General features: G+C 36.1%; 2 protein-coding genes across 3 annotated transcripts in view; one reads left to right on the top strand and one right to left on the bottom strand.

Moving 5' to 3' along the window:
• Positions 1 to 12,500, top strand: part of LOC135202364 (potassium voltage-gated channel protein Shal-like) — a 399,331-nt gene that overhangs the window by 276,721 nt on the left and 110,110 nt on the right. The gene's annotated exons all lie outside the window — the stretch shown is intronic.
• Positions 6,649 to 8,335, bottom strand: LOC135202040 (thyroid receptor-interacting protein 11-like). Its single transcript, XM_064231314.1, has one exon. It carries the CDS (start codon positions 8,324 to 8,326, stop codon positions 6,908 to 6,910), a length of 1,419 nt encoding a protein of 472 aa, XP_064087384.1. The 5' UTR covers positions 8,327 to 8,335; the 3' UTR covers positions 6,649 to 6,907.

The following is a 12,500-nucleotide window of genomic DNA, read 5'->3' as shown; positions in this document are numbered from 1 at the left end:
TTAAAATTACGTTAGTTTTGTCTCTCGGTAATCCAGTGATTCTTCCTTAGTTAGGTTTCTGCTAAGCGCAATTTTCCAGAAATAGAAGCGATGTTTTGTTTTAGAAAAGTAAGTCAACTTAGTAATAGCCCCTCAAACCGAAAGGAAGGACCACCACAATGGCAACATTTATAACGTCAACGAAAGGAAAAAGAAAGGTGGCAGATGAAAACAATTGTGTGTATGATTTTCACTCAAAATTGGAGAACGATTATTGACGTTGTGAACATCTAAAATCGTGCTAGATACCCACCGAATTTTAATATTTGCAACTAACAGTGGACTAAGTGACCTTGAAACTTTTCCTATATGGCCATGTGACGGGACTTTTAAGAGTGCGCCTAATCAGTTTGCGCAGCTATTCTGGATTCATGTGCAAATTGGAGAATGCAGTTCTCCTCGACTTTACGCTTTGTTGCAAGATAAAACAAAGACAACATATCAGCGTCTATTTTCAAAGGTGAAAACGATGCAACCTTTGGCTTGCCAAGTGAACTGATGGTAGACTTTGATATTGCCATTCATAGGATGTTTGTTTCATTTACGGAAATCATTATATAGGAAAATGACTGATTTAGGGTTACGAGAAAAGTATACAACACGGAGTCTGAATTCTGCGTTTCGGCATTGGCCTTTCTTCCAGTGGCTGATGTTGAGGAAGCCTATGAAGAGCTCACAGATGATGATGAAATTTCTGGAGAATTTATCAGTTATTTTGATGTCAACTATATGGGTGTAGTGAGAGGTCGTGGCACAAGGAGAAGAAGAGAGGACCCGTTCTTTCCAATGGAATTATGGAATGTCAACAACAGAATTTAAATAACTTGCCAAGAACAAATAACGCTTTGGAAGGATATCATTCTTCATTACAGTTTTCTTTAAGCGCAACTCATCCAAATATTTGGCGTCTTATAAAAAGTTTGGAGAATGAAACTTGCTTGATTCAGACCAAGATAGCTCACATGGTACATAAAAAAAATATAGTCGAATTAATCAGCGCTTACAGAATTTCGTTTCACATTATGAATACTATAGCAAAATTGAATTTTTAATGGCTGTTGCTCACAGCCTTTACTCTTTTTAATTTTGCTAAATGTCTTTAATAATTGAAGAAATTTTTTCATCTTTTGTATTTTTCTTTTTCTATGTTCTACCTTTAATTAATGTATACAAATCCAGCAAATTCGCTGAAAAAAATCGGACAAAATTGGACAAAAAGATGTCGGACAAAAAACTCATTGGACAAAGAGACGATGGACCAGAAACTCATGGACAAAAAGACTTTGGACGAAAAGACTTTGGACGAAAAGACTTTGGACGAAAAGACTTTGGACGAAAAGACTTTGGACGAAAAGACTTTGGACGAAAAGACTCTGCACGTCAGTGACTACAGTAGATGCATTTGACTAAAAGGAGCAGTATTTATATCATTGATTGATTGGCCTGTAGTAATAATGCGTTCTGAAGACATTTTAGGACAATGAATAAAGATACCATCAGAAGTATCTCAGCTTCATCTGTTTTCACAGGCCAATTCATGTCATATAAATTTAAATGAATCTGGCAACTCTGAAATTAAAATAGTTACTTGGTTTCCAAACCAAGTTCCATCTGCAACTCTTGGAATATAAAATGAAACCAAAAACTCTAAGACTAAGAAAGAGATGAAGTAATATCAAAGAAGATCACTATAAAAAAAAGTCCACCTCAAATATCAGTACGTAAAGTTACCCAGGGTATACACATCGGAAGTCAAAATGCCTTTGCTTATCTCGCTTATTCGTATAACTTGCCAACTTTCACATAAAAGGTCTGATATTGATCAACTCAACCGATGCAACATGCAATCATTCTCCTTTTCCTTTGACCTCCGGTAATTTGATAAGATTTCACAGAAAATTACGAACAAGAGGTCGTTAACGTTATCGACACTTGCAGTCAGCTTAGGTTTGCTTATCAAGTTGCATGTCATAAACACAGGTACCGTACCGGTATTGGGCGTGTCCCATGCCACCACTGTGCAAGTCGAGTTATTTAAGTACTCTTTCTAAGGTAACTATTTCTTTTTCAGGACGACACACCTATTATATAGATGATATATAAATGATATATCTATATCTATATCTATATCTATATCTATATCTATATCTATATCTAGATCTATATCTAGATATATATATATATAGTATATAGATATAGTATAGATATAGATATAGATATATAGATAGATAGATATAGTATATGATATATATGTATATATATATTGTATATATATATATATATATATATATTATATATATATATATATATATAGATATATAGATAATAGGATATCTAGATATATCGATATATAGATATATCGATATATCGATATATCGATATATCGATATATCTATATATCTATATATCTATATATCTATATTCTATATATCTATATATCTATATATCTATATATCTATATATAATATATATATATATATATATTTTATATATATATATATATATATATATATATATATATATATATATGGTCGGTGCAGCATATCTCGCGGCCTATATAACTACATTTCATGACTTATATTCATTCATTTATTTTTTTAGGCAATCCAAAAATTTTTTACTATGTGGTAATGCCTCTTTATCACATTCGCAAAAAAAAAAAAAAATCAATGCAGACCTTAGAAATAGCGTGCAACCGCGCTGCCTCGTCACTGCTTCGTATGGCTAAAGAAACTAAATGTTCAAAAATACGCCAAGTATCTTAAGTAAGAGGGATGCCTAAATGCAGACGGAATTTTGGTCCCTTTCAGTTTCCTCAAATAATCTAATGTCATCATAAATCCAATGTTTGGAAAGACAAATGCCATAATGAAAATGGGTCTTTGAATGGTCTTCTCTTTTCTGGTGTACTTTAGTGTCGCACTATTGCCTTTTCTGATTGATGAATGTTCTCTCTCTCAACCGAGTGATTGACGGTTAAGCTAAGGCACGGGCTGTTGCTGTAAACCTCCACTGTTTTTGTTAGCCTATTCCTAACTTTGGGAAGGCAAATATCAATGATTATCCCAGTCTCTTAACCCTGAAAGTTTCAGCCATTCTTACGAGGCTCGCGGATTTGCCTGTGCAGTTTTCAAATCCAAGGCAATGGAAACACGCATTACGATCAATTACGGTCAGGGCTGCAGGGTAACACACACACACACACATATATATATATACATAGGTGTGTGTGTGTGTAATTTCTTAACAATTCCATTTTCTAAAAGTTCTATTCCTTCACACGATCTAGCTCCAGCTACAGAATGGAGTTTTACACCCTGTTCCAAAACAATGTTCCTTTTAATCCATAAGCCCTATCAGCGTATATGTAAACATTCAACCCCTAAATACTTAACATAAAAAAGATACCCCAATCCAAACCTTTGTTGCATTATCTTTGCTCATTTGAACTGTCTGCGAATTTACAACTTCTTCTCCCCCCTTACCTACGCCCAGCATCTAACTACCATTATTTGAGTTTCTACTGCAATGCAGCCCTTGGAAATTAGTTCTACCACATTTCCTTTAATCTCTGGCAAGTAACGCGTTCCTTACCAGGCTTTTGTCTCATATGCTTTTGGAGTTTTCAGACAAATGTGAGGCCACTGGTTTTACAAATTCACAAGATTATGTTTGACTTTCTTCTTACATTAAAAAGTAAGATCTTTTTTAACTGTACATAAATGTCTTGACTTTACTCGGGTGCCGCACCAGTGATAATGATACAGCCTCAGCTCTAACGACGAATTAAGATAAATGCTAAGTATTCTAGGGTGAAATGACTTTCAGTCTATCTACCCCTTCGATTCAATCCGACCTCTGGATACCTTGGTGGGCGGCATCTTCATCAAAGAAGCGTGTTTATCATGACACACTCTTCATGCAAATTCCCATTACTGATGTCAGTGTTGCTCTTTTAAGTAGGAAGAACATCATAATGATTATTGGTATTTCGTGATTGCTATCACTGGTAACATCATTATTTCCAAGCGTGGAATAACACTTTCTTGCACAATTCCATGCACATGGACATTCAATGCATAGGTCATCACCGCGAACAAATAACTATTATTTATATTTATTAATGATAATTAATTGTACCACAAAGACCTCACTATCTGCCAACTTCTTCCCACTTAGAAGTGTATCCCGAAAGTGTGAGGATATCGATCGAGGGGTGAAGAGAGGTCCTCTGTGGCTGTCACATCTATCTGATGGGAACGTTTCAACTCACAGGAAAAGCGAGCGTCCTGAATGCAATAAAATGCCTCAAAGCATCTTCAAGTCTTCATTCGGCTAAGATCCCGCCACAGAGAGTTACAGCAGTCAACTGAGTAGGATACACTGGGAACGTCGAAAGTAAATAAATACAACACAAACAACAGAAGGAAAACGACAAACACAATGCAGCTACAAGTTGAGTATATCTTAGTTTAACCAGACCACTGAGCTGATTAACAGCTCCCCCAAGGCTGGCCCGAAGGATTAGACATTTTTTTACGTGGCTAAGAACCAATTGGTTACCTAGCAATGGGACCTACAGCTTATTGTGGAATCCGAACTACATTATATCGAGATATGAATTTTTGATCACCAGAAATAAATTCCTGATTGCACGTCGGAAGAGCGGGGAATCTAACTTGCGACTATCGAATCGGTAGGCGAGAACGTAAACCACTCGTCCAACAAGGCACTAGCTAACAGTCAAACAGGCCATTATGATAAATTGCTCGGCTATGTTCGTCCTGGGCTCGGCAGTTTTAAATATGAATGGGGTCAGTGGCCATTGGTTTGGTTTTTGCTGAAGCCACCCTGTCAGGGTAGATAATTTAATGAGAAACTTCCCTTTGCTAAAATAATAATAATAATAATAATAATAATAATAATAATAATAATAATAATAATAATAATAAAAAAACTACGCGCTACTGAGAGAGAGAGAGAGAGAGAGAGAGAGAGATTAACCTCTTTATCACCTAAAACCTGAGCCTTATTGATATTTTGATAAATCATTCCTTCACATCTGTATTACTACTACTACTACATAACCTTCGTTCCTTCTTCTCAATCAGTCCATGGTTTTATGAATTTTTAAAAACATTTCACACTGATCAAACGCCATTTCAGCTTGAATCTAATACTTACTCAAAGCATGCTATGATTATAGAAAACGATTATACTCCATTTTTAAAGTAACAGCCTAAGAAAATTGTCGTGTATTATTTTCTAGCACAGTTCTGAGAGAGAGAGAGAGAGAGAGAGAGAGAGAAGAGAGAGCTTCCATTCTGGATGAAATTTCAAATGGGCATATGATCAACTCACAACCCAGCGGTGCCTACCAAGTGGACAATTGTTGATGGGAAAAATTGCCCCTTGATGAAACACCAGCAGCCAAGAGCTGGCTGGCCAGCATGCTTTTTCAGAAACACTCTTGGCCAAAGGTGCTTTACTAGAGGATAATTGTTGGCGGGAACAATTGCCCCCTTGATGAAGCACCTGCAGCCAAGAGCTGGCTGGGTAGCACGCTTCATCAGAAGCACTCTAGGCCAAATGGTCACCTCTTCGACCAGAGGTTAGGTTAGGTTAGAAACACCTGCAGCCAAGAGCCAGCTACCACGCATCTTCAGAAGCACTTTTGGGTAAATGGTTAACTCTTTGCCCAGAGGTGTTACATCAAGGGGGCAACTGTTGGGGGAAACAGTTGACATCTTGATGAAAAACCTGCAGCCAAGAGCAGGCTGCCCAAGAGCTAGCTACCATGTTTTTTTCGAGAAGCATTTTAGGGCAAATGGTTAACTCTTTGGGTCAGCTGTTCCCTAAACAGTTGTCCTCTTGGTGTAACACCTCTGGCCAAAGAGTTGACCATTTACCTAAAAATGCTTCTCGAAAAACATGGTAGCTAGCTCTTGGGCAGCCAGCTCTGGGCTGGATGTGTTTCATCAATGAGTCAACTGTTCCCCTAACATTTATCTCCTTGGTGTAACACCTCTCGCCAAAGAGTTGACCATATGCCCAAAAATGCTTCTTGAGAAGCATGGTAACGAGCTCTTGGGCAGCCAAGAGCTGGCTGGGGGTGTTACACCAACGAGACAACTGTTGGGGGAACAGTTGACTCACTGATGAAACACCCCCAGCCAAGAGCTGGCTGCCCAAGAGCTCGCTACCATGCTTCTTAAGAAGCATTTTTGGGCATATGGTCAACTCTTTGGCCAGAGGTGTTACACCAAGGAGACAACTGTTGGGGGAACAGTTGACTCATTGATGTAACACCTCCAGCCGTGAGCTGGCTGCCCAAGAGCTAGCTACTATGCTTCTCAAGAAGAATTTTTGGGTACACTGCCAACTCTTTGGCCAGAGGGGCAACTATTGGGGGGAACAGTTGACCCATTGATGAAACACTTCCAACCAAGAGCTGGCTGCCCAAGAGCTAGCTACCATGTTTTTCGAGAAGTATATTTAGGCAAATGGTCAACTCTTTGGCCAGAGGTGTTACACCAAGAGGACAACTGTTGGGGGAACAGCTGACCCATTGATGGAACATTTCCAGCCAAGAGCTGACTGCCCAAGAGCTACATATCATGCTTCTCTAGGACTCTTGGCTGCACAATCAGCTGAGCAGTCGCCCCTCATCTTCTCATGGGAACTGCTCTTTGCTGAAAAGGTGTCCACCATCCATTCTAGAGTGCCTGTATATTCTCTTTATTTGTCTTGTCCATCATCTCTAAACACAGCTCCTGCATCCTCTCTTTAATTTTCTTCTCTGAGAGACGTTTCTCTATCTCTCTCAGTCTCTTCCATCATCTCTCTAATCATCACCTCTAGTTTGTATTTAAGTATTTTCTCTATCATCTCTCTTCCTGTTCATTTTGCTTTGGAGGCTTAGTGCAATGCTCTCCAGTTCCTCGTATTTTCCCCGCCCTTCGAGCAACTGCTCCCAAAGCTGTTTCTGTCCTCTTTTTAAATTTTTTATTTCGCTCAACAATCTTGTATATTTTGGTGTGTCTCTGCCTTCTTTTTCAATATTGACTCCTCCTTGGCCTTTCTTGGCCGTGCTGTCAGGTTCACTGTCCTCCTCCTCCTCCTCCACCCGGTGTGAGATTCCAGGTGCCTCTTTATTGGGATGGGCAGTTGGACCTTCCCTCTGGGTCACTATTCTGTTCAGTTCCAAACGAGATAAGGCCAGAGTGCTTTCCAGTTGCTTCTTTTCATCCTCCAGTCTTGCTATGTCCTCTTTCAGGATAACTATTTCTTCTCCCATGACCACCCCTTGCCTCTCCTGGGTCTCTAAGTGGTGTTCTAAATTTGCTACAGTGGTTTCCAGTAGCACCACTTTTCTGCTTTCCTCCATTTTCTCTTTCTCAAGGAGATCAATCTTCATCTCCTTTTCGTCGTTTCCACACTGGAGAAGATTCAGAAGGATATCAAGCTTCATCTCCTTTTCCTGGTTTTCATTCTGAAGACGATTTAGTTCTTTCATGAGACCAGCTTGCTTGTCCTCAATTTCTTGCCTCAGTTTCTTAATGTCCTTCTTAGCTTGTCTAAGGTAGACATTTTTGTCGTCCATCGCCTTCAACAACCGAGAGCACTTGTTCTCGAGAGCCTCGATCTCTTTCCGTTGTTTGTCTTCCAGATGTGGACCATTCTCGTCTTGGAGACGTTGCAATTTTTTCTCTAATTGGTGTTCTAAATTCACTACAGTGGTTTCCAGAAGCACCACTTTTCTGCTTTCCTCCATTTTCTCTTTCTCTAGGAGATCAATCTTCATCTCCTTTACCTCAATTCCATTCTGGAGACTATTCAGTTCTTTCCCTAGCAGATCAATCTTCATCTCCTTTTCATTGTTTTCCTTCTGGAGATGACTCAATTCTTTCTCAAGGAGATCAATCTTCATCTCCTTCTCGTCGTTTCCACTCTGGAGAAAATTCAGAAGGATATCAATCTTCATCTCCTTTTCCTGGTTTTCATTCTGAAGACGAGTTAGTTCTTTCATGAGACCATCTTGCTTGTCCTCAATTTCTTGCCTTAGTCTCTTAATGTCCTTCTTAGCTTGTCTAAGGTAGACATTTTTTACCTCCATCGCCTTCAACAACCGAGAGCACTTGTTCTCGAGAGCCTCGATCTCTTTCCGTTTTTTGTCTTCCAGATGTGGACCATTCTCGTCTTGGAGACACTGAAGTTTTTTCTCTAATTGGTGTTCTAAATTCACTACAGTGGTTTCCAGCAGAACCACTTTTCTGCTTTCCTCCATTTTCTCTTTCTCTAGCAGATCAATCTTCATCTCCTTTTCATTGTTTTCCTTCTGGAGATGGCTCAATTCTTTCTCAAGGAGATCAATCTTCATCTCCGTTTCGTCGTTTCCACTCTGGAGAAGATTCAGAAGGATATCAACCTTCATCTCCTTTTCCTGGTTTTCATTCTGAAGACGAGTTAGTTCTTTCATGAGACCATCTTGCTTGTCCTCAATTTCTTGCCTTAGTCTCTTAATGTCCTTCTTAGCTTGTCTAAGGTAGACATTTTTTACCTCCATCGCCTTCAACAACCGAGAGCACTTGTTCTCGAGAGCCTCGATCTCTTTCCGTTTTTTGTCTTCCAGATGTGGACCATTCTCGTCTTGGAGACACTGCAATTTTTTCTCTAATTGATGTTCTAAATTTGCTACAGTGGTTTCCAGAAGCACCACTTTTCTGCTTTCCTCCATTTTCTCTTTCTCTAGGAGATCAATCTTCATCTCCTTTTCCTCGTTTCCATTCTGGAGACTATTCAGTTCTTTCTCTATGAGATCAATCTTCATCTCCTTTTCATTATTTTCCTTCTGGTGATGACTCAATTCTTTCTCAAGGAGATCAATCTTCATCTCCTTTTCCTGGTTTTCATTCTGAAGACGATTTAGTTCTTCCATGAGACCATCTTGCTTTTCCTCAATTTCTTGCCTCAGTCTCTTAATGTCCTTCTTAGCTTGTCTAAGGTAGACATTTTTGTCGTCCATCGCCTTCAACAACCGAGAGCACTTGCTCTCGAGAGCCTCGATCTCTTTCCGTTGTTTGTCTTCCAGATGTGAACCATTCTCGTCTTGGAGAAGCTGCAGTTTTTTCTCAAGGAGGTCGATCTTCATATCCTTTTCTTTGTTTCCGTCTTGGAGACGACTCAGTTCTTCCAAGAGACCGCTTTGCCGGTGTTCCATTTCTCTCTCTACTTTCTGATTGTCGTCGGCCAAGACCTGCACCTCCCTTTTCAGACCAAGAATCGTCTCTTCATATTGGTCATGTTCCTGTTCGCGCTGCCTTCTTAATTCCGTATTCTCCTGGGCGAGTCGTGCTATCTCCTGCTTCAGACCAAGAACCAACTCTTCATCTTCGGCAGCCTGCATTGTTCCAGAATTCGATTGGGTCCGTTTCCTTGATTTGGCGTCCTTCTTAGCCTGTCTCAGATATTTATTTTTATCCTGAAGAGCAGCCAACAAACGAGAAACCTGGTTCTCGAGCTGCTGAACCTTATTTCGGTGTTCTTCTTCCAGTTTTCGAATGTTCTCTTCATAGAACTTCTTCATGGTCAGCAACTGATCATTTGGGTCAGCGGAGTTGTCGGTCGCCTGGTTAATGTCGTACAAACATTTGATCCTCTCTCCTACTCCTCCTACTGGGTTTCCAATGGTAGACTCTGTTCCTAAGAACAGAGTCAAAAATTTATAAAGAATATCAATGCTGGGAAGCAATGTTCGGGCCCAGCATCCAAATTTGTCGTGAAAGCTAAACAAAACCATAAACACTGTTCCTAAGAACAGAGTCAACAATTGATAAACAACAACATTGTTGGGAAACAATGTTCGGGCCCAGCATCCAAACTTGTTGTGATAGCTAAACAAAACCATAAACTCTTTTAAAGTTAGTGATTGCATGATTGCTGTGCAGTCAGGAGACCTTACGCCCAATCATAGTTTCAGAATCTGCCGCCAGCTCCGGTTCGTCTTCGGTGGCTTCGCCGGCATTCTTGAGTCTCTCTAAGGCCGGAGCTGGCTTCACGAGTCCGTCTCGAAGGTGTCGTCACCGATAGAGAATCCTCTCGCTCGCACGAGAAGGGGGAAATCAGACAAAACACTGAATTTTCGTAGGAATTTTCAAATCTTAACGCCACAGGGGATGGGTGGGTGGGGTGGGGGGGTGGGGGGGAAGACTCTTTAATACTTCTGAAGATAACGAAGGAATTATAAAACAACGCAAGTGCGGAAGTTTATCTATATGGGACGACGTAGGATATAACTAAAAACATTATCTTTGAATCACAAATATGTAGTAATGCAAATAAAGACTTATGGGTAGGTAGCAATAAATGTAATTTATCAATTGACTGGGTTCCTTCAGAGGCTTTAAAAGCACAGATTTTGTTGATAGAAATGTGATGGATGCAGCTTGGGTTACTTACGGCAACAGAAAACTTTGTCATTTATTTCCTGGTTTGCATAAATTAATCCTTTCATCTTAAGTGTTGTGAGACTTTGCGACATATTGGATCCAGTTATTCGTTACATACCATACAAAATATATCCTTGTTAACACGTACATTGTTTAAATGCCGTATTAATATTACTGCCGTATTAATATTACTATACGTTTTTAATTAGACTACTAGTTTTCTGTAATGATGTTCACTATTATTTTAAAGATTTTTGACCTCTGCATACACACGGTTCCATACGAATAGGTTTCATCTTTTGAATAATAATAATAATAATAATAATAATAATAATAATAATAATAATAATAATAATAATAATAATAATAATAATAATAATAATAATAATAATAATAATAATAATAATAATAATACTAATAATAATAATAATAATAATAATAATAATAATAATAATAATAATAATTAATAATAATAATAATAAATAATAATAATAAATAATAATAAATAATAATAATAAATAAATAAATAATAAATAATAATAATAATAATAATAATAATAATAATAATAATAATAATAATAATAAATAATGAATAATAATAATAATAATAATAATGATAATGATAATGAACGCAGACACTCCTGCACGTGGCCACTTAGTGACATCCCAATACCGAATCATGTCATTACTAAGCAAATATACCCACAAAATATTTAAATGCGAGTTGAACGGCGCTCAGGGAATATTAAACTGCTCGATAGTGACCAATTCTAATGCTATATGAGGAAATTGCATAAAATGTAATGGAATCTAATTATATATATATAATTATATAAATCATATATACTATATATTATATATATATATAATTATTATATATATCTATTATTATATATACGTATATATAATAATATATATATAGCTATATAATACGTATTTATATACTATACTATATATATATATATCTATATATATAGATACGTAGGTGGTATATTATAATAGTATAATATTATATATATCATATAATATATCTAATATATATAATATTAGATATATATTATTGAGGATATATATATATTATATATAATACTATATATATATATACTAATGTTATATAATATATATTACTAAATAAATATATATATATATATACGTATGACGTATATAATATAATATAATATATATATATATATTATATATATATGTATATATGAATATATAGTATATATCTATATATATATATATAATATGATATATATAGATATATGATATATTAGGTATATATATATATATATATATATATGTATATCCGTATATATATATATATATATTAGATATAATATAATATATGGTATATATATAATAGTTACATATATATATATATATAATATTATATATAATAAATCAAGCTACAATGTCCTTTAATATCTAATTCGCTCTACCTCGGAATTAATATATTTTCATATATGCTTAACCGAAGGGGAATTTTTTTACACGATAATAGATTTACCTGGTCCCAGGTGCGAACCCAAGAAGCCATTCAAATCTAGGACGTCAGTGGAAGCTTTTACCTACCCAACCACCGCAAATCTGTTATCGTGTTAAAAATTCCCTTCGGGTAAGCATATATGAAAATATATTAATTCCTAGGTATATAAAATAAACATTGTACCATATATATATAATGTATATGTCATTAATCTAATCTATATAAATCTATATAATATATTATTAATATTAAAAATATAATATCTGTATTATAATATAATATAATTTATTATATATATTAAATATTAATATATATTAATCAGATATAATATATATATCTATGTATAAGATTTTATAATATAAATTCTTTATTAATATAGGTATTTATAATGATATAGATATATATATATATATAATCATAATACATATATTTAAATTATATTAAAATGTGTAATATAATCTATATATATAAATATATTATATATATATATAATGATAATATATATATATTATATATATATATCT

This window comes from Macrobrachium nipponense, chromosome 30 (genome assembly GCF_015104395.2).
Source record: "Macrobrachium nipponense isolate FS-2020 chromosome 30, ASM1510439v2, whole genome shotgun sequence".
Classification (NCBI taxonomy): Eukaryota; Metazoa; Arthropoda; class Malacostraca; order Decapoda; family Palaemonidae; genus Macrobrachium; species Macrobrachium nipponense.
The sequence above is the reverse complement of the archived record's forward strand: the minus strand, read 5'-3'. Positions and strand labels throughout refer to the sequence as shown.

What these genes read in the sequence shown, in the direction of transcription:
- LOC135202040 (XM_064231314.1), bottom strand. Translation starts at nt 8,326, where the DNA reads ATGGAGGAAAGCAGAAAAGTGGTTCTGCTGGAAACCACTGTAGTGAAT.